The sequence below is a fragment of the Durio zibethinus genome, chromosome 19 (assembly GCF_047325235.1).
Source record: "Durio zibethinus cultivar Kanyao isolate XHJ-2024 chromosome 19, ASM4732523v1, whole genome shotgun sequence".
Lineage (NCBI taxonomy): Eukaryota > Viridiplantae > Streptophyta > Magnoliopsida > Malvales > Malvaceae > Durio > Durio zibethinus.
In genome coordinates, this window is record NC_143180.1 from 24753849 (window position 1) to 24781499 (window position 27651).

Here is a 27651-nt window from a genome sequence, read left to right on the forward strand (position 1 = left end):
AACCCTAAGCAGAAGAAGACAATAAACAAAGATGATATCCACACATTAGCTATTACTATCTTAAAGAGACTCCAGATCATTTTCCCTCGAAGGAAGATAAGCAAATACTGGCATGTTTTTATTCACTTTTATCAGTTTTTCTGTCTGTTATATGTGGTTTTGATTGAAGATGATGCCCGCTACCTATACTCCCAGAGAAAAGGATTTGACAATATCTGCAGGTAACTAAACCACTTCACTTTCTGGAACCCATTCAGTCCCATTAGGATTGACCTTTTTGTCACCAAAATCTTTGTCCTCTCCAGAAATCTCTTCAAGAGAGCGGCCCTTGGTTTCTGGCAGCAAGAAAGTGAAGAAAAACCCAATCATGTTCACCACAGCAAGTGCGACCATTACCCGCTTAATATTTTTGTCATTTTGAGTGTATGTCTGGAACACAAATGCAGCTATGATAGCACCTGCTTTTCCTGCAGCTGCAGAGATCCCATGGCAAGTTGAACGGAACCTTGCAGGAAATATCTCCGCCGGTATTATGAATGTTGTACTATTGGGTCCAAAGTTGCTAAAGAAAAAAGTAAGGCCATAGAGAATGATGAACACTGCAGTGTGTCCATGACAATAGTCCTTGGTCTTACTTTCATGGCACTTCTTTCCCCTAAGATCATAATAGCGAAATCCAAGAATTGCCATGCAAATTGACATCATAAGAAAGCCACCAAGCTGGATTATAAAGCGTCCGATCCTGTCAATAAGGAAGACAGTGAACCAGTATCCTGGAACAGTTGCAAAAAGTGCTATCAGGAACATGGCTCTAGATAGTCGGAACGTCTCTTCAATAGCATTCATTGACGAGGCTTTATGCAACAGTCCACTAGCCGGATAGACGTCATTCTGGGTGAGCTGGATACTATAGAAGGCTATATCCAGCAAGAACCAGGTAGTGGAAGTCCCGAGTAGGTGAGCTCCATGCCTCTTCATAAACTCAGGAGAGAATAATCCATAAGATGATTTGAGGCCAACCTCGGTATTTGTTTCTGCAACACCTACGTCTGTTTCAAGGACTTTGGCCATATCAGCGGCAGCCTTTTTTTGGTCTCCCCGAACCAATGCTGTGTACCTAGCAGTTTCTGGCATTTTCAGACGCCAGTAGTAGGTCAAAGCAGCAGGGACCGCTCCAAACATAAGCACAATCCGCCAAACAAAATCTCCTTGTGGCTGAGTCGATAGCACCGGATTGACACTAAATGGGTCAGCTGGATAAGCAACTAAGAATGCCTTGGAGACAATCATTGCTACAAGTCCCGCAGCAAGTATTCCCGTTCCTTGCATTGCAAAGACTGCAGCAATAAATGCTCCTCGGGTCTTTTGGTTAGCATATTCGGACATGATCACAGCCGAAAGCGGATAGTCTCCACCAATGCCAAACCCCAGCCAGAAGCGGAAGAAGCACAGGGTACCAATCACACTTCTAGCAGTGAAACCGAAGGAGAGGCCAGACGCTATGGCACACCCAACCATGGTGACAAGGGTGATCCCATAAACTTTCTTCCTGCCAAGTTTGTCACCAAGCCAGCCAAAGAAGAGCTGCCCTGCTAGCGTTCCAAATAAAGCCACCCCGGTTACAGCATTTTTTATGTCCTTTGGGAAAGCACCTGGGTTGCCAGTTGTGGGGTCATAGTAGTACAGTCTGCCTATGAGTTTGGACACAGCAGTTATGCAGAAAAGATCATAAGCGTCAGTAAAAAATCCCATGCCAGCAATAAGGATGGCCTTGAAATGGTAACCCTGAGTCTTTGCATTGTCAAGAGCTGAGAAAATGGCTTGGCCTCCTTCTGCCATGCCGAAAATAATTTTTGCAAGGAGCTTATTATGAGAAACAGTGATGGGCTCATGGTGAGAAGGATTCAATGACTGATTTATGGAGTTGGGAATGCTCAGAAAATGGCCGGGTTTGTCTTGTTTTGGCCTTCGGAAGGTGCCAATTCTATGCACAAGAAATTCCCATTGGAGCTAACGAATTGGTTGAACAGCCAATAGAACCAAAAAGGAAGAAAAAAAATACTATTGGCTTAGGCAACAAGAGACAATTTGGTGTCTAGGAATCATAAATGCACTCTTGTTCTGCGACGTGTTGTTACTTAAATATATTTCTGCACAATGCATTGACTCTTCGTTATTGCAGATGATGGGCTTATAATTAAGCTAAAATAAGAGTGAACTATGGTTAATTCATAGTATTATGTGGACTAAAAAACAGAAGGGTCCCTCCAAATGAACATTATTATCTCCAATTTTCTGATTATCCGCTTGAATAATGCCGTCACTTGTCTGTATGAGCGTGTGGGATTTCTTCAAAGTCTGGCTTGGATATTCTTTGCAGATTCTCCATTGCCACCAATGAATCCCGTAGGCGTCTTCAACTATCTAATGTCATATATTATGATTTATAACGTTCTTAAGAGAAGGCAAAAAACAAGACAAGGTCTTACTAAGAGGTTGAATTGAAAATCGTTCCTCATAGGTCCTTAAGAGCCAGCTGCTCAAATGGAGATACCAGCAAGCAACGCAACAAGACTATTCTGTCTTTACGGCTTTTTGGTGACTTCTCTTCTGTTTTCTCGCATCAATGCAGGTTCCTCTCTCCCTCTCTCTCTCTCTCTCTCTCTCTCTCTCTCTCTCTCTCTGCATGAATGCACCAATTCAGTAGGCTGTAGACATTGTAGAGAAACTGGAAATGTTAGAAATAACTTTGTTTCGACTTCTCTTGTAAGAGCTCTCAAGTCTCAATGATTTGTACAATATAATAGTACCATGCAACTTTTGCAAGACTTTTTCTCTACACCTCTTAATGAAAAAGGCCCACATCTGTTTTGGTCATTGCCACGAGTCCATGATTGGATGAGAGATATAAGTTAAGATGACTGTTCATTTGGATAGAATTGAAGTTGGCAGATTTAGAATCCTTCAATTGAAAAACAAAATGTCTTGCAGAGATGCATGCTCTTTCATTATTATTAAAATTTGCAGTTCTGTATATGACTTTTGCAGATGGAAAAATCAAGCAAGTTACAGACCCTACAGGAAATGTGAATTTAAGTCCATTTCAACAATGGAAAAGGGCTTACGAATGCCTGCAAACTGTAATTCTCAACTTTTTTCAGTTCTAATTTTTCTTAGTTTTTTCCCACCTTCTAATTCTTGTGTCATTTGCTTGGATTGTATTTAATAGAAATCAGACAGTTGTTCCTCAAAGTATACGCTAACCGAAGCACCATGGATGAATGTAACCACCGCTGACAAGGAAGATTTTTGTAAATCTGGAGGGTGTGGAGAACATACAAATGCAGTGTTGACTTGCGTTCATCTGGTTAAGCAAGACTATAAGTTATCGACAAGGCTACAGTGCAGGACCTCAATTTCACAGTCACCAATGGATGTGATTTTAGTAATTGTTCCTTGAGTATAAAACAGCATAATGTGAGTTTCTATGAAGGATCTAGAGCAGAGGAAGAACAAGGGAGAAAATGAAGAAACTGATATGGTAATTGCAGTAAATTGGCTTACACTGATCATGAGCTTCATTTCATTAATTTATAGGCATCAAAATATAAAAATTTGTTTAACTACTACAAAAGTTGTTTGCCTAATAGTATGGATTACCATACACAGATCCATCATACTACCTATCATGCTACTTAAACTAATAAAATGGCAGAACAAGTTACAAAAGTTGCATTAGAGATACCATACCTAGTTGCTTGAACCACTAACACTTCTCCTTGGCATTTCTACTAGAAACACCAAGACTTTTCCTTAATGTTTCAAACCTTGCCTTTGATAAGGCCTTGGTCAGAATATCTGCAATTTGATCTTCTAACTTGCAATGCACTAGCTTCACTTCATTTTCAGCTTCAACTCCTCTAATAAAGTGATACTGATCTTAATGTGCTTAGTTCTTCCATGAAACACATGGTTTTTTACCATTGTAAATGTTGACTGATTACCATAAAAAATTTCTGTTGGATTATCTTGCTTTTAACTCAAATCCATCAAAATTGTCCTTAGCCAAATTGCTTGATTAATGGCAGCTGTAACAACTATATACTCTACTTTTGCTGTCGATTGAGCCATAGTTTGTTTCTTTGAATTCCAATTGAATACATTTAATCCAATGAAGAACGCATAACTTGAAATGCTTTTCATGTCTTCATGAGAGCCAGCCTAGTCACTATTTGTGAATCCAACCAATCTTGAACGTTCATTCTTTTGAACCAAATTCCAAGTTCATTGGTTCTTTGACATATCTTAACACTCTTTTTGTAGCCTTAAAATGCAACTCACTAGGATTTTGCATGAACCTAGAGAGTAAATTTGCAGCATACATGATGTCTGGCCTTATTGTTATCAAATACAATAAGCAACCCACCAAGCTTCTATAAATAGAACTATAAATTTTGTTAACTCCATCTTCCTTGATGAGTTTTTCATTTTGAGCCAAAAAGGTATTGATTGGTTTATAATTTTTCATCCCAAACTTATCCAGGTTTTCATTTGCATATTTTCTTTGACAAATGAAGATTCCTTGCTGGTCTTGATGAATCTCCATTCCAAGAAAATAAGACATTTCTCCCATATCTGTCATCTCAAAAACTTCTTTCATTTGATTTTTAAAATATTCCACAAGAGTTTATTTATTACCTGTCACCAAAAGATCATCAACATACAAAGAAACAATTAATAAATCATTACTATTAGAAACCTTAATATACAATGTTGCTTCACTAAGGCTTTTCTTGAAACCTAACCTTAGCAAATGATTATCAATTCTAGAATTCCAAGCTCTTAGAGCTTGTTTTAATCTATACAAAGCCTTTTTGAGTAGATAGATTTTATCTTTATTTTTCTTGGCAACAATACTTGTAATACCCCAACCCAAATAATAATTAGGCTAGACTAATACTAAAGCCCATCAGTTTATTAAGATATTATTTAGTAAAAGAAAAATGACTAAAGTATTGATGAAAGAAAACCTAACTATCGTGAAATAGAAAGGAAATAGAGTTCTTCTTTCTTATCTTCTTTAGAGTTAGAAAATATGAAAAATCAAGTTGGAGATTCACAATCAGAGGCTGCAATCAAGTTAATCCCTTAAAGGTAAGTACATGCCCTCTTTTTATTTAAAAAAAAATATCAAGTTGATTGCTATTATTTGGAGTTGAAGTTTTGAGAGCAAAACTAAGAAAAATCATGACATCCTTCATTAATCTTGATGATCTATTTGGGTAAATTACTAAGCTTTGTTTATTTCATGTTCTTAAGATTTATTGATGATTATTGAATGGAGTTTGAATGCTGAAAGTAAGGATTTGAGTTTTTAAAGATTGAAGGAGAAATTCTATTTTTGAATGAGATGTTGTGATCTGTAATAATAAATTAGAATAAAATTTTGTATTAATGGATAGATTATTGCTGTGATTATTATATATCATTGGAAAGCATGTTGAATCTAGTTTCTAATGAAACAAACGAAAGTCAAATCTGAATTTTTTATGAAGAGTTATCTAATTTTAACTTAAGGATATACAGGCTGTAAGACAGTAGCATCAGGGTTGAATTTCGAAATTTTTCTTAATTTGTATTCAAGGATTTACAGATTAAGCCATATATGTTTGGAAAGCTTATTGAGTCTACTTTCCAATAAAATAAGCGGAATTAAATTTGGAGTTTTCTGTGAATAAATATATAATTTTTATTGGAAGGCATACAGGTTGTTTGGCAGCAGTATATGACGTGGATTTCAAAAATCGTTATAATTAATCTACAAGGAATTATGAGGTGTGCCATATATGGTTAGAAAGCTTATCAAGTCTAGTTTCTAACGCAATAAAGAAATCATAATTCTGATTTGGATATATTGAGATATGACTATTTTAATGAAAAGAGGTCAGGCTGTCAGTATTAATTAGTTAAGTTAACTCTTGTGTAACTTAGTTGATTTTTGTATAAATGGTCTAAAAAGGGTTGATAAATTCTGATCTGTTGAAATGATCTTGGATAGGCCATTAATTATTTTGGAGAAAAAACTAAGTGGTGGAATCAAAAAGAGGTAAGTAGAATCTCACACACTTTGCTTGTTTTCGAAACTATGTATATATGTATGTTTCTAATTGAATGAATATTTTATTTCACTATTTTCAATGTATGAAAATAGGATCAAGCATATGATTATTTTGTGTTTCTTTATATAAACGATGGATCATGCTTATGAATGAAATGAGAAAATGGTTTATGTTTAAAGAATAATTTTGTGATGACTATGTTTTTACATCCCTGGAAAGTGGGATCATCGACACCAGAACTAGTTCTACGACCCTGGCTAACGAGTAATAGTAGTTAGCAAAGACATGATCATACAACCCTGGCTAACAAGTAATAGTAGTTAGCATAAGACCTTAGTTAGCGGGTTATAATAGTTAGCACTGATCATGAGGATGAAATTGTCGATACGATCAATGTCACGGGTTATAGTAGTGACCGTAGCTAACGATAAACCAATGATAATGATGATTTATAATGATGATGATTTGCGATGATTTTTAATGATTAATCCATGATTTGGTTTGATTATGATATTTGAATGATAGCATATTTCACAATGATTTATGAAGTGATATATTTTGACGTTAATTTATGAATTTATAAAATATTTGACAAAACGATGATCTTGAAATGTTTTGATATTATGATTTGATGAATATTTTGAATGATCTATATGATGTGTAAGAAAACGATGCTTGATTTGGTAAGATATGTGAGCCTATACTTATGAGCTGTGGTTTGCTCATTCCTCTTTTACTTTTTTTTACAAATGACTAAGTGATAAGTTTGGTTATTCTTGTGTGAAGCTAGAAGATGAAATGGAAAAGATTACTTAGTCGTCGGAGAATATGTTGACCAATGAGATCTTAAGAGATAGTTTTGTATTTTATATGATTTGTATTTGGATATATAAAGATGTATCATCAATTGGATTAAATATATGAATTTTACTTGATAAATTATTTTATTAAAAAGTTTTAGAATGTTTAAGAAAGAAAGCTTCATATTACTTTGAGATTTTTTTTAAGGTAATATGACCGTGTTACGTTTTGATCTCGGGGCGTGACAATACTGTTAGGTTGTTCAATGTATATCTCCTCCTCAAGATAACCATTCAGGATGGCAGATTTGACATCAAGTTGGTATATTTTTCAACTTTTCCCAATTGCTAAGGCTAATAGCAACCTTATGGTGTCCAACCTTACAACTGAAAGAAATGTCTTTAAAAAATCAACACCATGCTGTTAGGAGCAGTCTTTAGCTACCAATCTAGCTTTTAGTTTATTGATGGAACCATCTGCATTTAACTTTGTTCTGAAGATCTATTTAACACCAATAATGTTTTTATTGCTTGGTTTATCAACCAACATCCAAGTTTGATTCTTTTCAATAATTTGAATCTCTTTTTTCATGGCATTCTTCCATTCTATAATTTTGATAGCTTCTTCAAAGTTTGCAGGTTCAAGAATGGCAACATTTGATCTTTGATAAATATCTATAAAAGGTGTGATTTTTCTCGCTAGTTCATGATCAATGGTTTCATTTACAAACATGTAATCTTTTTTATCTTGAAAACTTATCATGTCTGCAACAGTTTGCTTGATTGATTCTTCTTTTGACTTTTCGTAATTTCAAGCAGCTTGCTCATTAAATCTCACATTCCTACTTACAATCGTCTTGCCTGTAAGTGGATTGTAAGTCCTATAATCTTTGGTGATGTTGCTATAGCCCATAAAATATAGATTTTTACTTTTTGATCAAGTTTGTCCTTTTTGATTTTAGGAACAAACACATAATAGATGCTGCCAAAAACTCTAATATGCTGGACTAATGGTTTGCTTCCATACTAGGCTTCAAATGATGTTTTTCCCTTCAAAGCTTTTATCGGTAGTCAGTTGAGCAAGTAGGCAGAGGTATTGACTGCATCTGTCTAAAACTTCTTGAAAAGATTCTTTTCAAACAGCATGCATCTTGCCATCTCCATGACTGTTCTATTCTTTCTTTCACTGGCTTCATTTTGTTGTAGAGTGTAAGTTATTGTGAGTTGGTGTTCAATTCTTACAACTTCACAAAACTCATTAAATTTGTCAGATGTGTACTTAGTATCATTATCTACCTTTATGATTTTGATTTTGCAGCCATTTTGATTCTCAATCCAAGCTTTGAACTTCCAAAATACAAGTGCAACTTCATACTTTTGTTTCATGAAATAAATCCAAAACATTATGGTAAAATCATCTATAAAAGTAATGAAATATCTACTATCATTTAAGGATAATGTTTTTATAGGACCACAAACATTAGTATGAACAAGTTGTAGTTTTTCAGTTGCCCTTCATGCTTTATTAATTGCAAATGGCAGCTTACTTTGTTTTCCTAGCTGACAAACTTCACACACTCTAGCACTGACTTCAACGGTAGGCATGTTTAATATAAGATCATTTTTATGCATGAAATTCAATACATTATAGTTGAAATGTCCTATCTTTTTATGCCATAAAATAGATTCATCATGTGAACTAGCATTTGTAGAGGAGTTTGCTTCATGCCAATTCAAGGAAAAACATTTTCTTTTCATGTTAATGGTAAAAAATTTGTGGCCAGTGGGATCATGAATTATGCATGCCTTGTCTTTGAAAACTAAATAGTAGTTATTTTCTAGCAACTGTCCTACACTTAACAGGTTTTAATCTATTTTAGGCACAAGTAGCACATTTGAAATGAGTTTGGGACCTGTTGGTGTTTTAATAGCCATTACTTATTTTTCTTTGACTTTTATGAAATCACCATTACCTATTCTGACTTTAGAGGTACAGATTTTGTCTAATTCTTTGAACATGTTGATATCAGATGCCATATGGGGTGTGCATCCATTGTCAATAAGTCATGCACTTGAGGAGGTTCTGGTTGCATGACAAGTTGCAATAAAAACTTGCTCTTCTAGCTATTGTTGGTTGTTAGCAACCTTGGCTTGTTGATCTGGCTACTACTATTTTTTGTTTTTGCATACTTTTTCTATGTGACCAAGCTACTTAAAGTACTTACATTATATGTCAGGTCTATACTAACACTATTTCTCCAAGTGAGTAGTCTTTTTGCAATGAGAGCAAAGTGGAAAAGTTTTTATCTTTTCATTATTTTCAAAACTTTTGTTTCTTTGATCTCCTTGTTTTCTGCATTTGCTTTTTGTTTGCATCTTGTCTTTCTCCGTGGCTGTAAAAACACTTTATGTTAAATCCTCTTGTCTGATAGCCCTTCTTTGCTTTTGAGCTTGCAAAGCATTGAATAACTCTGCTGGAATTATCTCGTTAAGGTCATTGGAGTCTTCAAGGGATGAAATTTTTTACTCAAACCTTTGTGGTAAGCTGACAAAAACTTTTTTTTATAATTCTTTTGTCTAACAGCTCCTCACCAAGAAATCTAATTTTGTTTACTATCTTCATGAGTCTGTCATTGTACTCCTTTAAATTTTCAAACTTCTTCATATTTAAGACTTCAAACTTTCTTCTAAAATTCAATACTTGCACTTGTCTTGTCTTGTCACTACCTTAGAATTCTTCCTTAAGCATATTCGAAGCTTGTTTTGTAGTATCACAGGTCATGATTCTGATGAATATATCATCGAAAACTGATGACTCAATACGGCTTTTAGCCTTGTACCTCTTTGTTTTTTCTTTACTATAATTTTTCATTTGAGTTATTATTGGATTTGTAAGAAGTTGTGGTGGTTCTTTCTCATTTTTCACCACTTTCCACAATCAAAAGCACTCAAATATGATTTCTTTTTGACAGCCCATATTTAATAGTTCTAATTAGAAAAACCAGAAGGTGGATGTAAGGAGTAGTTGCTTGAGGCCATTTAAAGTTGACAAAAGCTAGTTGGTAAATGTTTGATGGCTTTTCACTCAATTTCAATAGCTTACAGGCCCTATAAGACCTTATAGAAGCTCTGATACTAATTGAAGGATTTAGAGTAGAGGAAGAACAAGGGAGAAAATGACGAAACTAATGTGGTAATTGCAATAAATTGGCTCATACTGATCACGAACTTCATTTCATTAATTTATAGGCATCAAAATACAAAAGTTTATTTAACTACTACAAAAGTTGTTTGTCTAACAATATGGATCACCATACACAGATCCATCATGTTACCTAAGTTGATAAAATGGTAGAACAAGTTGCAAAAGTTGTAGTAGAGATGCCATACCTAGTTGCTTCAACCATTAACATTCTAGTTGGACTACATAACTTAGATACTGTCATCTTTTCGTAGGATTCAATGGAACCACTTTTATCAGTGATGCCACAAGGACAAGCAAGAGCCAAATTGCATTCTTAATTTCAATTTTAGCAGCTCTGTTTCTGTCTCTTTTGAATTTACTCTGAGATGATTAGTATATAAGAGCTCTATGTTAGCCTACCGTTTGTGCTTGATACTGGAATAAAGGGGGAATTAAGAAGGGGACATGGACAGAGAAAGGAACTATGTATTTTGTACATGTGATGCAACACATTTTGATAGAGAAATGAAACAAAGCATTGCTATGCTCAAATTCAGTATTGCCAATCTCCTGACAATTTCATTTTAATGTCAAAATTAGTTTGTTTCTCATTAATCGGTGAATTGATCCACATGTAACTATTTTGATTGGCAGTCAAGGCTGTTTAAGGCGGACATGATAGACACAGACAGACAGACAGACAGACCGAAGGATACTCCAAAATATCCTTCCTCCTTTCACATTACCAACTGTTTCTTCAGAGAGCAGATGTTAATTTCTGTATATTATTGTTTGAGAAAACCATTTTCCCTATATTTTTCCACTTTAAAATTCAAAATTTTCTGTACAAAGGACATCGATTGCAAGTGCTGGTGAAACGGTAATTACATTACACGTGAGAGCTTGCTAAAAAACTATGATTGGGTTATGGAAAACGCTGTCAACTCAAAACCTGCTTGTGAGATTAGCAACTGCTGCTATCTTCTTTGGGAGTTCTACCTTGTCAGCACCTACAAATTTGTCCACCTGCCTTCCATCTTTAAGAAAAAAGAATGTTGGAGTAGCATTGATATCCCATGAAGTACTGAACTCCTGTATAAGGTAAGACAACATAAGTCATCAAGTTATCTCTTAGGCATTAACTAGCAATTCAAGACAATGATTTATATAATGAAGGACCGGTTAACTGATATATTTCTTCTTCTAGAATGGTGACGGTTAAGGTACAGGGTCCAAAAATATTACGACATATATAGTTGTTCTTGCATTTGAAGGAATACAATGGCGTTTCATATAAAGGGAAGTGTCATGTTATGCCCAAAGTTACTTCTTTGGAGAGGTTTATCAAGATAGAAAAGTGTTTTCACTTACTGCAAGCGCATCGACATCCACAGTTAGAAACATGAAAGAAGGATATTTATCTGCAAGCTCGCAGTAGATTGGTGCTATTGATCTACAAGGACCTGACCACGGTGCACTGAAATTTGCAACAAGCTGTTGGCAAGTTTGGAGAAAATGTCAAATGTAAGAAATTAAACCAGAATTAAGTGAGAAATTCGAGTGGCTTTAAATGGCAATAGTCGCATATGAGAACTCCAATGCTCACCATTATCTTGTACAAGTTATTTTGGTCCTAAAGAAATGAGAAAGAAATGAAGCAGACAAAAGCAAAAAGTGAAATACAATAGAAAAATCATCCTGCACACTTTAAGTTTCATGGCTCAATTAAAGATGGGGAATTTCAGATGGATTCCATACCATTGACAATGAACAACCCATTTTACTTCTATGCAAATCATTGGAGAACTTACAATGTAGAATCAAGCAAGTGACAAGAAAGCAAGTATATCTTTTATCATCATCGGCATGCTAGTGGCACATGTTCTGAGATGGAAGTATCTATTCAATGCAGTGGAATAGGCCAAGAAGCCTCTTCAAAGAAATAACATAAAAAGAAAAGATGAAGACACTTGAGGCATATCAATGATCAATCATTTTGTATCTGTCCAAGAGTGAAACATAGTACTAAAGCAAGTATATTTTTTTATATTGAGATGTTGTTCTCCTTGAATTGCATAATTTAGACATGTTGTATTGACATAGAAATCATGATTTAGCACTTGCAATTCCATCTGACAAAGTCTTCGTGTTTTCCACCAGTGGAACATGTGAAGGCATTATAGACTTACTATCTTTCCATCCCTGGTTGCCTCTGTTAGTTTTTCCTCCCAGCTCTGTATGGTAGTTATATGGTGAACGTTTCTGCTGGCAAATTCCACATGTCGGTCCTGATGATCTTTCACATCTCCCTTACGACATTTGAAGAACTGCAAGAACTGTGTACCAGAAGTGATTTAACATGGATTATGGAATATATATACAGCAAATTTACCATCAACAATGATCAGAAGCATGTTTTAACATCTTTAACTGCAATTAGATATAAATATTGCTTAAGAACTGAAACCGGGGAACTTCAGATTAGAAACCATAATAACCTGAGACCTCAGAAATGAGAATACCATATAGGAGAAGCACTTTTGATGGATGTTGACATCAACAATGAAATAGTCTTGTTTTCACAAAGAAACACATAGGTTGGTACACTTTGAAACAATGCTTTTAAGAAACCAAAGGCATTCCTGTCAACTGAAGGCACCTGTAAGGCAATGACTGTCTCTAAAGGTATTTGTCAATATACTTTTGCAGGGTGCACTTGACAAGGACTGATGCTGTTTGGGAACTTGGGATTGTTTAACATACAAACACAATGCTTTAATTTGTTGTTAAACTTCTGCAAGTCTCTTGCTGCAGTTACTAAAATATTAAGGATTACAAGTGACCAGCTTCATGCTAAAAGTATAGGTGCCTTGGTATATAAGAATGACTGGAACACGTGTAAAGAAATTCTGTGAATGACAAGTGATGGCCTGTGATAATGTCATAACATGTTATGTTTTTGTTGTCAGTAACAAGAGAAAGTTGAATGAGGTGAAGAGGTCTTTTGGAGAAGCAAAAACTTTCTAATGTGCAAGTGCAACCAAATTTTGTTGCTTCTTGAAATGTTAGTGAGTTGGCAGCAGTTTTATGAGAATCAAGTGAATATGGTTATCAGTTTTACATATCCAGGTCATGTAAAAAGAATATTAATTAAAACAAACAAACAAATGAAACAAAAATAGGAAAAAAAAGAAGAATTGGGAGAAGGCAACATTCTTTCAAAGGAATTTCAAATTTAGAAGCGTTTAAAAGTGGATGTAATCTGTAAAAATGTAACGAGGAAAAAGGCAACTAAAACTTACATCAAAAGCATTGTTTTTGGCATTGTAATCAGCTTGTTTTAAACGGCTCACCTTGGTCCAACGATGTCCCATTTGCCCAACTGACCCCTGTTGATGAAGTTACAGCAGGCCCCTGCAAAAATGATAAAATGAGATTGCCAGGACTATTTACTTACTTCTGAAAAAGAGGAGCTCTGCTATGAAAAAGTTCTAATGAATCCTACATGTAAGAAGGGAAAGGCAAAAGATTGAATTTTATCGTTCTTGATTTCAAAGCTCAAAGAATCCCGTAATCTCTTAATATATTCTGCACTAAAATTCCCTGGAAAAGATTCCTCTATTGGTTATTCTACCTATCTTTTCTCTCAAAAACATTTGATTTAGAGTCGTCTCTCTTCATAGACATGGTGTCATATCCAAGGCAAATTGAATGTGCCACCTTAAAAGCCTAATGTAAATGGAAGCTGTTAATCCTTCTCATTTCAGTTTCATTCTCCAATGGAGATTTAAGGATAGCAATGGAAGGAAAACAAGATGTTTGCGCGAAATCTTTAGAATTATGATACAAATAAAATAAAAAAATTGCAACAAATTTGATCATCATCGTATGAAGAACAATAAATGACAAAAAAAAAAAATCTACCTTGGGATACTTTGGATTTGATATTTTTGTTGTAATCAAAGCATTTCCAATGAAATCATGTGATTACAGCCCTCCTTGACGAAAACGGAAAAGAGGGGAAAAAACGAAAAGAATTTAGAGGATCGAGAAATAGAAGAACCAATGGATGTAACCGAGAATATAGGATTTGAGATGCTATCATGTTCTATCTCTAACTCTTGAGTCTTTGCCATTTCATGTTCCATTTTTGACAGAATGAGTTTGTTTATTATTAGTTATAAGGAATCCTGTAACTAACTGCTAAATTTGGCATGGAATTACAAAAAAGTCTATTTTTCTTGATCTTATATATCACTTTTCCATATTGATTAAGTTTTTGGTCATATTATCCTGTATTGCAATGAGGGAAACATTTATAGTTGATTGAGGATGACACTTTCATCAAAAGATCATGGGTTCAGAGCATTGATCAAAGCTTGTCAGTCAAAGTGATGACAATTTGGAAATAGTTAATTCCCAGAAAAAAAGGAAAAAGTAGCTTATTATCCCAAGGGATTGAACATTTGAGTCCAAAGAGCAGAAATTTTGTTGCATGCAAATCATGGTGTTTGGATGTTTGATTCAGCCTCTGATGATGTCCTGTTCTTGGATTCAGATTGTCGAATGTCCTCTATCATTCTAACAGTTTCATCCATTTTTGGACGCATTTCTGGTGTTTTTGCCACACATGCTAGCGCAATCTGAAGCATCTGTACCATCTCCTCTTGGTAATTTTGGAATCTCAACAGCTCCACATCGAAGACTTCAGCAGTCCATTCCTCCCTCACAACAGAACGGACCCATCTTGGAAGATCAGCCACATCATCATGTCCTGATGGCTGGAGGGGAGCTTTCGCTGTCAGCATTTCCAGGAGCAGCACACCGAAGCTGTAAACATCAGACTTTTGAGTTACTTTGCGTGTTTCTATCACCTCTGGAGCACGGTACCCAACGATGCGAGACATGGTTACAGGGGCATTCATTAGAGGAACCAATCCAGCATCAGAGACACAACCCTCAAGTTCATCGCTGAGGAGGACATTCGAGGACTTGATGTTGCCATGGATGCATTTACCACCACCCTCGGCATGAATGTGTGCAATTCCTCTAGCAGTTCCGAGGGCGATCTTCATTCTTGAATCCCAGTCCAATGGAGTTCTTCCTGCATTCCTGTTTCCTATCATTGTTGGAAACAGATTAATAAGGAAAGAAAGATTAACATCTGAAATAATGGTGTAAGGAAAATCGATGTTGAAGAAACATGTCTGTAGTGCAGCAGATTATATATATATATTTAACATAACAATCAAAGGTACAAATCCGAGCCTGTTACTGCCAGTGTATCGATACCAATACAACAAACAACATTTCTACGTTGACATTTTGCAGTAGAGTATTTAGACTTTCCAAGTAAATGAGAAGTCCCCTGAAAATACTGGTGTGGGTCAAAGTGATGAGTCCTAAATGTTGAATTTGCATCTAATACTTACAAATGTTAATTACATGTTCAGACATTGCTCCTGTTCCGGATGATGTATTACATTTTTCTTGTGGAACTGGCATGGGTAGCTTGATTCAAGAATTATGGTGGCCAACTAACAATCTATTACTAGAAAATCTTTAGATTTCTTACTAAGTAAAAGTAAACTCAGTCTTTCGATAACAATTTATTACTAGAAAATCTTTAGATTTCTTAAACTCAGACTTTCTATGAAACTAAGTGGAGCATTTCATTTTCTTCTGCAATCTGTGAGGGCTTAAATGTCAACCAGCTCCATTACATACTAAACAACTTGATCATTCTTTTGGAGTCCTGCATCTATTAAAGGTACTTTTGAAAAATAAGTTACAAGCTACTACTAGTAAATGCTTTCCTAGCATGTATTAAGCAATTACTGAAGGGCAAAGCCATCCTGTTTGTTCAGATATGTTGACAAAATTGTGGTATTAAGTTCTTTTTGGAATGATTAATGTCAACAGACCGTAGTTTGGGAAAAATAATCACTTAAATGCTACGCTTTGCACTGTTCAAAGTGCAATTCTCTTTCAGGTTGCATGAATAGAGAAGACAAAAAGGAAAGAAACTACATTCTTATTCTACTTAGCAAAACTAATAGGGCCTTATGACGCTAACAGAGAATGATGTTGCAATGGAGTTGAGATAAGCATACCATGCAAGAGCGAGAACAGGCTACCGGCTGGCATGTAGTTGTAGACCAACAGCTTCTCATCCTTTGAATAGTAATAAGCACGGAGTGGCACAACATTTGGATGTCGTCCGATCCTCTCTAGCACTTCCATTTGCTGCTCAAACTCCCTTTTCCCAACTGCAACTTCCTTCAATCTTTTCACTACCACTTGTGTCCCCTCCTCCAAAGCAGCTTTATATGTCGTTCCACAACTTCCCTTACCAAGAACTTCGGCTGAAGCCTTCAACAAATCCTCAAGATCAAAGTTGTAAGAGCATCCTTCAAAAAAGAACAATTTGTTCTTTTCAGCTTCCTGTACCCCACTTCCAAAATCATTAGGTTTCGCACTCTTTCCACCTCCAGAGATTGTTTTCTTCATCATGCCGCTGCCCCCACCATCTGTCCTCTTCAAACAGCGTATAAAGATCACTACTAGCAGGAGCAGAATTGCTAAGCCCCCAATTACTATTGCAATGATAGAGCCAGCACCTAGTTTGTTTTTCAAAGTAGCATGTTGACTATGAGAAACTGTTGGTGGGCCTAGAAAGTAAGACGGAGAAGAAGGAGAAGGTGAAGAGGAGACTGTGAAGCAACGCTTTAGAGGAGAACCACATAACAACAGATTCCCAATAAATGATGATGAAGGAAACCTTTTGAGGGATTTTGGAATAGAGCCATTCAAGTTATTATAGCTGAAATTTAAAACTTTGAGACTTGGGAGATTGAGATCGGGGATGGCTCCTGATATGTAGTTTTTTTGGAGGTTCAGAATAGTGAGTCGTGTCAAATTCTGAACTGTCGTTGGAATGTTTCCAGTGAATGAGTTGTACGAGAAATCTAGCACTTTCAGCCTGGGGGAAAGAGAGGTTGGGAAGACACTAGAGAAGTTGTTGTGTTGGAGGAATAGGTAGCAGAGGGAAGGAATAGAAGGGATATCAGAAGGAAGATTTCCATTGAGGTTGTTGGATCGAAGGCTCAGGATCATGAGAGCATTAAGCTTTCCTATGGTATTGACCGGAATGGGACCAGAAAGTCCAATACCTGGAAGACGAATGGCAATCACACCGGTTCCATTTAAATTACAGGCTACCCCAACCCAGGACGTGCAAACTGGGGTAGTTTTCTTCCAGTTCAGTTTTCGGGCATGTGGGACAGCGGCAGCAAAGGCAAGGAGGGCTTCCCTGTCAGAATTCAGGTCCGCTACAACCTGGGGAAATTTATGCAGGAAAAGCAAGGTAAGCAAAGCAAGGAAGGGCTGGAACTTCATGGACATTTGTTCAGTACGAAGATTCGGCAATTATGCCCGTCTGACTTGAGTAGTTTCTGCTGCTTTCCTGGTTCAGCTGTAGAAAACGATGCAGCATAGTGAACTGAACATGTATAAATAATGCAGTCCTGTCAACTTAAAGGTGCTTAAAGCAAATTATGCAGTCATTGACAGTGTTAGCATAAATAGTAGTTTATGCATAATTTGAGGTTTGAATTTTCTATAAAAAATGTCATAAAAGATGGGCTTTTTTTGCGTTAGTACCGCTAAGCTCTAAGAAGGAAATTGAGTTGGCCAAATTTAAAAACTTTACATGCATTTACGAGTTTGAAAGACAAAAACAAAAGGGGGGTTTTCATAATCAAAAGCAAATTGGTAGGAAAAGAATCCAAGGAAAAAAAGAAAAAGCATCAACATAAAGAAAAAGAAAAAGTTGCAATATTCTTTGCTCGGTAAAGAGAAGGCCTTGTTACATGAAAAGTAATCTCTTTAGCACTACGGCAATATAGGTGTCACCAACTCTTGCAATATCTCTGATTAGTTAGTATGCAATTAGCTTCCTTGACTATTGGTAGTAGAATAAGGGCTAAGGAGCAAATTTCTGGTGGGGAGCACAACTCAATTAAAAATGGGACAAGTAAGCTCAATGGGAAAGAACACTAACTTATTGGAAGGTACAGAAAATTGTTGGATAATAATTAACACTACTTTAGCTGCTAATAACTTTTCTCCTGCGTGGAAAACAAAAACAACAATTCAGGACATTTTTCAGTGCTATGATCCTTTCCTTTGACTCTATCTTTCCAAGTTCGTAACAGTGTTTACAACAAAGATTGCATACTTCCATTAAGTAAATTTTGGCCTGATATGAAAAAGAATTATATATCTCTAATCACCGCAATTTACCTGACCAATTATCACCATTTTGGAGTAGTAAGCCCGAGATCTGTTACCTCATTTCCCTATTGAATGGGAAATCATTTTTTTCCTGAGAAGCATCATGCTCTCTCTAATGTGTAGAAAATTGAGAGTTTGCCTCAGAATTTGTCATACATTAAAGTACTAATGTTAATATCCAAATTAATGCGGCAGAATTAGCTGCTGGCAGCACCAAATCCAAGTTAGATGCGGTGTCTATTACTAGCTTTTGAGATGATAGCCAGGTTAGTAGAACTAATTTGTAATGCTGGAGAGCAAATTCATTAAAACTTCAACAAAAAGAGGTTTTGCCTAGTAAAAATAGGGATCAAATAGAACCCTGCTTAACTAGTTTTTATCCCTTGACTTCCTTTGTTTTTTTTCCTTTTGGTGGTGCTGTAGGCAGAATCCAGAAAAGGGGTGAAGGTTTTCAAGGCCATTACACTGGGCCCCTAGTCCCAAAAAGTTGTGGTTTCCTTCTCGCTCCATCTTTTACACGTACAAAAGCTAAAGTGAATGTTTTTATTTTGATGGATCTAAAGAGAACCAATCATGCAGACTTAACCATGTCATTTAAATTTGAATTATAAATGTTTGGGGTACTCCATTTCAATGTCTGTAAACCATTCTCCATAATGGTCCTTCCAAGTACACTATTATGAATTTGAATCATCTGCAAAAAAGATGTGATGAATTGAAAACATGAAGAATTTATTATAAGGTCTTAGACCTTAACTTGATAATCAACAACAATGCTAATAATTATCTTTAGCATGAAGGAGACAATACTTGAACTCACGTGTCTTTAAATGTAAATTGTAAGAAATAGCTTTGGCCTTACAAAGAGCATTGTAAGTTTTGTATAAGCACAGGGCAGTGCAGAGCTTGGTAGATTGGTTGTGGTGGTAGTTGGATGTAAACAACAGTTCTTTCTGGTTAGGAGTCATTTTCCAAATTCATTACCTACGTCTGAGTAATAAACGGGGCATGACCAGCATCCAGGCAGGGGATTAAAGAACTATTCAAATTTAAGACTGACTGAACCCTAAAATGGGGTAAATTGGCAGAGGGTAGTTGACCGCTAGCACCCGTTTAATAATTACTTTAGTATCTGACAGTAACATCAAAAACATCATCTTAAGCTGTGCTGGTAGTGACTGAATCTGCGAGAATTTATGATTCATTGCTTTAGTTTGTGTATTAGGAAAAGATGCACCGCTAGTTCAATACCTGCATTAGGAAAACATAACAAGGTTATTTCATCCAGCGTAGTAAATAGTAATACATGCATAAACTAGCATTGACAGCCAATCGTTTCTTAGAGCGAGATCAGATCACCAATAATGACAATGCACTTAACACTGGCACATATCCAATAAATGTGTATGAAATAATAATTGACGCCCTCAGGCCTCTCTCCTCTCATCAGAAAATGACAAGATTATGCTGGCTTCTGGATTTCATAAGCAGCTTGTATTGCAGCAATAGCTAGAGGGATGGATGGTGATTGAAATTGGCCGCACATAAAGTCTAATGCCTCGGTGGACGTCTATCTTTAAAAAGTTGCCAACATTGGAAAGATTGCAGAATTAGATTGGTCTGTGCCAAAAATAACATGTTTTCTCCGTGGCAATGATAATAAAACCTGAGATCTCGTCTCTTTTACTTGCCCTCTTTCTGAGGGCTGGAGTAAGTTTTTTGCAAAAATCACGAGTTCAGAGAACAACAGGAGACTGGGACTTTGAACCCATTGGGCCAAACACTCCCTGAGGCCTGAGGGGCAAAAATTTTGCAGTCCCAGTGCTGAAACTCGCTTGGAAGGAAAGAAGCAATAGGGAGGATGGTATCACTCCAGCTAAAACTAATAGTTCCTTGCATCTGCAATAGCCTCAAAACAAACAAATTTTCATAGTTGCCTGTCCAAGGAGTCACTGAAGGAAAAGGCATGATAACAGGGCATCGTAGATGACTGAAAGAATGTTCTCAACATGGCAAAAACCGTATGTCATGTTATGCACGGTACTTCAATTGTTGTAATATTTATTCTTTCAACAGGGCCATTTGACTGCAAGACCATTAAAATATTTGGAGACAAAACGGCCGCAAGCTTATACTGCTTATCAACTCAATTTATCTGGCTTTGTAAAAAGTATCAAACAAACTTTCAGAAACTTCAGTAAACAAAAGAAAGGAGGATGAACAAAATCTGGAAAACAATCATTGATTGCCACTTTTTTCAAGCTTTTCAATTTCTTCATGGTGCTTTCTTTCAGCCTCTTGAAGTTCTCGCTCAGCATCCTCTTCTTCCTCAATTTGGTCAAGGTCATCAAATTCCTTGGTTGCAGCCATTGCTTTCACTACAGGATCTCTCAGCTCAGAGATTAATCCACCACCAACCTTGTACTCTTCTTCATCACCAATCAGGAATAGCCGCTGATCAGGTCCTGATACCATGGGAATGTCTACTGCTAATAGTTTCATATTATACTGCAAATGAAAATAAGAATCGCTCAGGTATATAAGAATATACCATCAATACTTCTACAATAATAAATAAATACCATCAATCTTTTTTTCCTGGTATTTGGCGGGGTGGGGTGGTGTTTAAGGCTACTTGCCACAAGAGAAAGAAGGGGAGCCAGGGAACTATAACAGAAACCTTTTATATGTTTCCAAGAAATGGTATGTGGAACGGAGTCCATTAGACATCAAATATTTTATTTACTAAAAAGAATGGCAGAGAGAAACCCCTTCATCAACTCCCTCTCTATCATTCATAAGAAGAAAAGAGAAGAGATTCCCCATAATTATCTACAGAAACATCTGGACTTAAATATTTGGGTGACATACAGAGAAATGTTCTCAATTAGTAGATTTAGGACTTTGAATTCTATTTCCAGGGGGTTCTTTTCTCATCCAAAAAATAAGATCCCAGATATTTCATACAAATAACTTATTAATGAAATATTTGAGAATGAGGCATATGAAAAAATAGCTTGGTGCTTTCAGTTTTGAGTTCTAACGTTAACATAGAGTAAAATATACTGGATTTAGTGCACATTCAATTTGAGCTCTCAAAACTGCAAAATTGACTAGAAGATGAAGAAACAGAATAATAAAAGCCCAATCATGGCCAATGGATAATGAATAGAAGTATATATTTTTAGTTTATAAGTCAGTGTGGCCTTCACGGAAAACTCACAAGGTCACACACTCAAAATGTGGTACTAACTCAAAAATTGAAGTTTTGTCTCATTGTTGGATAACACAAGAAGATGTTTTCTCTATTATATGTTGAGTTAATAGAAAAAGGTTATTACACTATAATCAGTTAATATCAAACAACTTTCGAAATATACTCTTTAGCACTCTGTGGTCATAGAGAAAAGGCTTAACAGTTTATTTTTAATAAAATCACCAAATAACACGAATAAGTATACGAGTTAGATAAAATCTTAACCATGACTTGAATAATATTTTCACATTTCTTCAAGGTAAAAGTAAGGATAGTGTTTTCATTTTCAAAAATATGTAACAATGCTGCAAACTACATAGTTTTACACATCATCTCTCAGTCTAAAGGGAAAGGGAGAGTAGTTTCTCCCCGCACCACAAGGGTTAATGTGTAGTTTGCCCAATAAATTATAAAGATTAGCAAGTATAGAAACAAACCTCGCCCTTGTTCTTTTTGACTTCAACACTCACTAAACCCTTTCTCTCAGAACCTTGGATGGGGAAGATAAGAAAACACCGCTTGCTCCTAAGCTTTGGCTTGAAGTTTTTCAGTGTAAGTCCACCTCCAGACATCACATAAGCTCTTAAATCTGTTCCAGTAAGGGGTGCACCCATAACCTCAAGAATCCCAGCAGCCGTATTAAGCCTCCTCATGGCCATTCTATAAACTTTGTCAGGATTTATTGTAAATCTTGAGCGAATATATAAGCCCTAAAGATAATGAAACGAGCATGAAGCAGAAAGACGTAAGATGGCATTGTTCTCCAATAAAATGCCAGAATCATCAATCCGTACAAACAGCAAAATAATTATAAATTATGGGCAGTTCAAAGAAGCAATGTTCATGTGGAGCATATAAATGCATTAGTCTACAAAGAGAACTGAAAGTTTTTTCTTCTTTTTAGGTTTTTTTTTTTTTTTTTTCTTTTTCTAAGGACCAAAAGTATTCAATAAGATGGCAGCGAACTAATTAAGACCAGCTCAATGGCTAAATTTCATGATTAAGTAAAGATTCATGCTATTATTGCTACTTTGCAATACAACGGAATAACAACTCCAAATCCAGAGTATCTCATCAGAAGTTGTAAAACTCTTCTTTGAATAAATAAAAGTAAACCATTTATCCAAACTTATAAAATTACTGTTTGCATATATAAAGTTTATATGCATTTAGTCTTGCATGTATAAACAACTCAATTCACAACATTTCATAAGTCCATGCAGAAACATCCAATTGCGGTGTCAATGATTCAATTTCAACCTCAATCAATCTGAACAGAAAAGCTAATGGTATCAGTTCTTGTATGAGTAACCAATTAAAAGCCAAAGCAGACAAAGCGAAAGATAACAACTTACAGTGAAAGCAACAATTGCAGTGGAAAGAGCAAGAAAGCCATATTTTGCCATTCCTTCAGAGAGGCCAACAAAAGTGTTAGCAACAGCGAACATAATCCTCCAGAGTAAAGCACAAAGGAAAACTGCTCCAGCCCCAAGCAGAAACAAGTAATTCCTCTTGAAAAAGGCATCGAATTGCAAACCAATAGCCTCGCGATACCTCGACAAAGTGGAAGTTAAGGCATTAGATGGGTTGCGGAAAAAGTTTTTGGTGACATTGAAATTGAATTTTTGACCAGGATTAGAGGTTTTAGAGGAAAAGAACCTAAACCCAGAAGGGGAAAAGAGGTTGGGTTTAGCAATGTAAAGGTTTCTCAAATAGGTAGTCAGAGGCTGGCGGTGGGTTGAGCGAAACAGAAACTGGGAAAGACCCGCATTTGAGGAAGTGGGATTTGAAGGGAGTTGGTGGAAAACATTGGAAGAGGAAGAAGAAGAAGAAGGGATGCCAAAGGCGTTGACTTGATGACGATTGAAATGAAGTTTGAGGAAAGCAGCGACAAGTCTTGAAGAAGAAGAAGAAGAAGAGGGCTTCCACATTTTCAGGTTCAGAATTTTAGATTCACAGGACACACAAACTCTCGACAATCAAAAAGAAAGCTTACTTCACATATTCAATTATCAAAAACTGAAACGTATAGAAGGAAACTGGGGAAGAAGAATCATCACTCTCTGTTTTTTCATTTTTGTTTATTCACCTGCCCTAATTTGGTTTGAGTGCAGCTATTTTCACTCCCAAAAAAAAAAAAAATTCTAATGAAATTACTTAAATATTTATTAATTAATTAATTTTTTATCTTTTATATCCCAGTTATAAAAAATTTATTTTCCAAAATTTTCTTAAAATGAATTTTTAAAAAGCATGTTAATTATTCAAAATATATTTTTGAATAGTATTACAATTATTCGAAAATATATTTTCGAAAATAATTTTTTATTTTAATTTTTTTTATGATTTTTTAATTAATGTTTGACATGAAAATATCTAATATCATTTATTGCGATCTCCAAACATATTTATAATGATCTCTTTGACACATGGTTTGTTTAAATCTGACAATAGAATTCTCTAATCATTTGGTTGTATTATCATTCAATAATATTTGTAATATTTTTCCACTACTAACAAATATTTATCTAAAATAAATCGTTAATTATAAAAAAACATCGTGTAAATGGATACTGCATCATATGTGATAAGACAATCACACTACATCACTTATGATGTAGCAATCAACTTGTGCAAGCATTTTTTCACACTTAACATTTTTTTTTAGATGCCAATATGTAAGAATTATAAAAATATTATAAATGTTATTGAACAGATAGTATCTAATGACTAAAAGATCAAAAGTTTTCATGGGCTGATTAACCAATTTGTTGATAGCATAATGAGGTCAATTTTTATGTATCGAAAAGTTATTTGAATTTTTTGGTGTCTAAAAGTTATTATGTATAAAAAAATTATTTTAAAAAGTTTTTTAAGAATTTTAAATTTGAATATCCAAAAATCATTGAAAATTTTTGAAAATACAGTTCCAAAAATTTTTAAAGATTTTTGAAACTAGATGTCTAGATGCTTTTAAGGAATTTCAAAAATAAATTTTTGGTATTGAAGAAATTTCAAGATGTCTATTTCCTTGAAACCTTCAACAATTTTTGAGAATTCATTTTTAAAATACTCAAATCATATTTTAAATTGTATTTTTAAACTTAAATCTTAAATCTTTTGAAATTAAACATAAAATCACACGAAAAAAAAAATTATCTTTGATTTTAAACTATTTAACAATAAATGAGTGATTGGAACTTGATTTGAGATTTAATCCCTAAAGGGTTTAAGGTTTTTGGTTGAAAAAGAGTGGGTGTAAAGAGGTGGGTGTTTGAATTTTTTATTAAATTTATGTTTTGATTTGGGGTGTGAAGAAAAAAACTATAGATGTTAATGATAGTTGAATTTTAAGAGAAAAAGTCGAAGTGGAAATAGCATCACTCATAGCTTTCGTTCTCCATGGACAAGTTAACCGTGGTCGGTTTTTCTTTTTTTTTTTTAGTAATTTTTCTTTTTAAGCGAGCTGAGAAGCTGATTAAAGAATTTTAGTCTTCGACACATAAATAAAGTGGCTTGAATTTGGCATTTTAACATTTTAACTCCCCAATCCCCGTACCAAAAGAAAATGTTCTTGATGTCAACAACAAATTCTGTATCAAATTTTAGTCAGACTTCTGACAAGCAAAAGAATCCAAGAGATTCATTTCAACTCAAGACAAATTGGCTTCGAAGGGCTTGCAGGCTGCAGTCCAGATCAATGAAAAATCAAAAAATTTCTACGTTTTCAGCTAATCGTTAAGCTTGCCTAGTCAATTGAACAATTGGTAAAGGGCACATTGCATTAGTTTGAAACACAATAAATGAGATGAAAGACTATAAACATTAGGCTTCTCAAGGAAACAAAGTGGAAATGATAATAAACTGCAATTCAATAACAAACTTAGTACCATGGTGCGAGTAACAATTCACAAACCAAATATTCTGGTCCTCAACAACATCTGTTCAACTGAGGAAAGACACACAGAATAAAACATACTATAATAATAAACTAAAAATGAGTTCAACAGAAGCTTTCGGAGAGCACGTCAAGATTTTATAGGTAGACAAGAGTCTATGTTGATGCAGGTAGAAAAGCTCTTCCAGGTTGACGATTAGCCAAAGGTCCATGACATCCAAGAAGCTGCACATTTTTATAAATCACAAGTTCAACTTTAGAAAGCCAATAACCATGAAGGGACAAATCCACAAGTAAGTTTGATCATAAGCAAATAGCATTTCAAAGTTTAGTACACACAACAGTAACCAAGGAGGGTTTAAGAAAAAAGGGAAATTATTCAGCTCCATGAAGGCAAGGAAGATATCACTAAAACATGTGCATAATTCAGTCTAAGTTGCATAATGAATTAAATACACAGATATAAGAGAATAAACCAGTGGTAGAAACACTGTTTGAAAGGGATAATATTCTACCACACTAGAGTATTGCTACCTTTGCATTTACACCATCAGGAACAATCCTGTTCTCAGACTTCCACTTCAGATAATCAGCACGGCCGTACTTGGTAAATCCCCTGACAATGAGAATTATAGCAAAATCACAAATGATCTTAAACCATATTTCAAGAAAATAGGTGACTTGATGTTATGCATATGTTACATATTAAAAAAGAAAAAAAAGAAAGAAAAACTTAGTGCAAACATCAGACCTTCTGTTACCTAATACAAATTTATGCTCTTACAAAGTTTTCAAAGGATTTCTAATAAAAGAGATTAATGATTTCTATTATCTAGCATAAATTGGGGAGTTTCAATTCAATGTCTAAGAAACAAGAAACAAAAATGCATACCACTTCCTGCTAACAATAATCTTTTGACGACCAGGAAACTTAAACTTTGCGCGGCGAAGGGCCTCCTGTGCATGATGGCTGTTGCTGTCCTTGCAACGAACAGAAAGCAGGACCTGACCAATGTCGACTCTTGCACATGTTCCTTGAGGTTTCCCAAAAGCACCCCTCATTCCAGTCTGAAGCCTATCAGCACCAGCACAGGAAAGCATCTTGTTGATCCGCAGAACATGGAAGGGATGAACCCTCACTCTCAAATGGAAAGCATCCTTCCCAGCAAATTTAGCCATGTACTTGTTGCAGGCAATTCGAGCAGCCTCCAATGCCTCACTTGAGACATTCTCCTTTTCCCAACTGACAAGATGGACACAGAAAGGAAACTCATCGACACCCTTCTTCTTCATCCCAACATCATAAATTCTGATCTTAGGATCAGGGACACCACGGCAGAATCGAGATTTTGGGTACGGCTTGTTCTTGATTTGGCGATAACACCTTGCAGGTCCTATAAGGAAGAAGTTTAGAAGAGCAGCACGTGCATGACACTCAAAGTTAACATAACACAACAATAGCTTCTTAGAGAATGCATGACAGAACCATGAAATAAAACAAATAAGTTTGAAAGAGAAGTTTATAGAAACCATGACATTAGTTAAGGTATACAAGAAGAGAAAATATAATTGAATTTTGAATAAGCTGTATGTTAGAAATGACAGATAAATAATTACAAATAGCAACCCAGAAATGGACATGGTGATTGTTGTAACAATGTAAATAATACGCAACGGTAAGTGAAAATTGAATTTTGACTTATTTCCTGGGTAAAACATATCAAAAAAAAAATTTCTTTTTGGTTAAGATCGAGCGTGTCGTAAATACTAATTAGGCAAAAAAAAAAAAAAAGGATGAAACGAAAATGAAAGGAAAACATCTATATTCAACGATGGACGAGATTGTTATTATTAACACTAACGTAAGTAAGAATGATTATAGCAGTAAAGATTTCAAACAAGAATTATAACAGAGAGCAAAGGAAAGATAGAAAGAGAGAGTGAACTCACTTCTGCCCATGTCTTCGATACTCGACCAGATGAGACTTGAGAATTGAAACAAACGTCCAAACCCTAGCACAGCCCCTTTTATTGATTTCAAGTTCAACAACTCACGGGCTGAAGCCTCTATCGTTAATTCTACTTCGGCCCACCCCAAT

The 27651-nt window shown here is 35.4% G+C and overlaps 5 protein-coding genes and 1 pseudogene across 6 annotated transcripts; 1 reads left to right on the forward strand and 5 right to left on the reverse strand.

Moving 5' to 3' along the window:
- Positions 1 to 152: 152 nt before the first annotated feature.
- On the reverse strand, positions 153 to 1942 carry LOC111310050 (low affinity inorganic phosphate transporter 8-like). The gene has a single exon (XM_022909146.2). The coding sequence runs from the start codon at positions 1837 to 1839 to the stop codon at positions 226 to 228; it is 1614 nt and encodes a 537-aa protein (XP_022764881.1). The 5' UTR covers positions 1840 to 1942; the 3' UTR covers positions 153 to 225.
- Positions 1791 to 8002, forward strand: LOC111310052 (uncharacterized; annotated as a pseudogene). The gene is made up of 5 exons (XR_016330491.1): positions 1791 to 2632; positions 3049 to 3140; positions 3230 to 7603; positions 7739 to 7782; positions 7950 to 8002. The product of XR_016330491.1 is annotated as an uncharacterized LOC111310052 (transcript).
- A 2810-nt stretch (positions 8003 to 10812) lies between these two features.
- Positions 10813 to 12864, reverse strand: LOC111309454 (thioredoxin H4-1-like). Its single transcript, XM_089748724.1, has 6 exons — positions 12805 to 12864; positions 12626 to 12762; positions 12526 to 12577; positions 12293 to 12439; positions 11475 to 11597; positions 10813 to 11195 (listed from the first exon to the last, which is right to left on the reverse strand). Exons 1-6 carry the CDS (start codon positions 12862 to 12864, stop codon positions 11049 to 11051), a joined length of 666 nt encoding a protein of 221 aa, XP_089604850.1. The 3' UTR covers positions 10813 to 11048.
- A 1543-nt stretch (positions 12865 to 14407) lies between these two features.
- On the reverse strand, positions 14408 to 17776 carry LOC111310053 (putative inactive receptor kinase At5g58300). Its single transcript, XM_022909150.2, has 2 exons — positions 16217 to 17776; positions 14408 to 15222 (listed from the first exon to the last, which is right to left on the reverse strand). Exons 1-2 carry the CDS (start codon positions 17505 to 17507, stop codon positions 14606 to 14608), a joined length of 1908 nt encoding a protein of 635 aa, XP_022764885.2. The 5' UTR covers positions 17508 to 17776; the 3' UTR covers positions 14408 to 14605.
- Positions 17777 to 20438: 2662 nt separating this feature from the next.
- LOC111310054 (import inner membrane translocase subunit) lies at positions 20439 to 23782 on the reverse strand. The gene is made up of 3 exons (XM_022909151.2): positions 23010 to 23782; positions 22092 to 22364; positions 20439 to 20906 (listed from the first exon to the last, which is right to left on the reverse strand). Exons 1-3 carry the CDS (start codon positions 23583 to 23585, stop codon positions 20637 to 20639), a joined length of 1119 nt encoding a protein of 372 aa, XP_022764886.2. The 5' UTR covers positions 23586 to 23782; the 3' UTR covers positions 20439 to 20636.
- Positions 23783 to 25493: 1711 nt separating this feature from the next.
- On the reverse strand, positions 25494 to 27552 carry LOC111309693 (large ribosomal subunit protein uL16-like). The gene is made up of 4 exons (XM_022908697.2): positions 27503 to 27552; positions 26445 to 26946; positions 26087 to 26168; positions 25494 to 25777 (listed from the first exon to the last, which is right to left on the reverse strand). Exons 1-4 carry the CDS (start codon positions 27510 to 27512, stop codon positions 25709 to 25711), a joined length of 663 nt encoding a protein of 220 aa, XP_022764432.1. The 5' UTR covers positions 27513 to 27552; the 3' UTR covers positions 25494 to 25708.
- Positions 27553 to 27651: the final 99 nt, after the last annotated feature.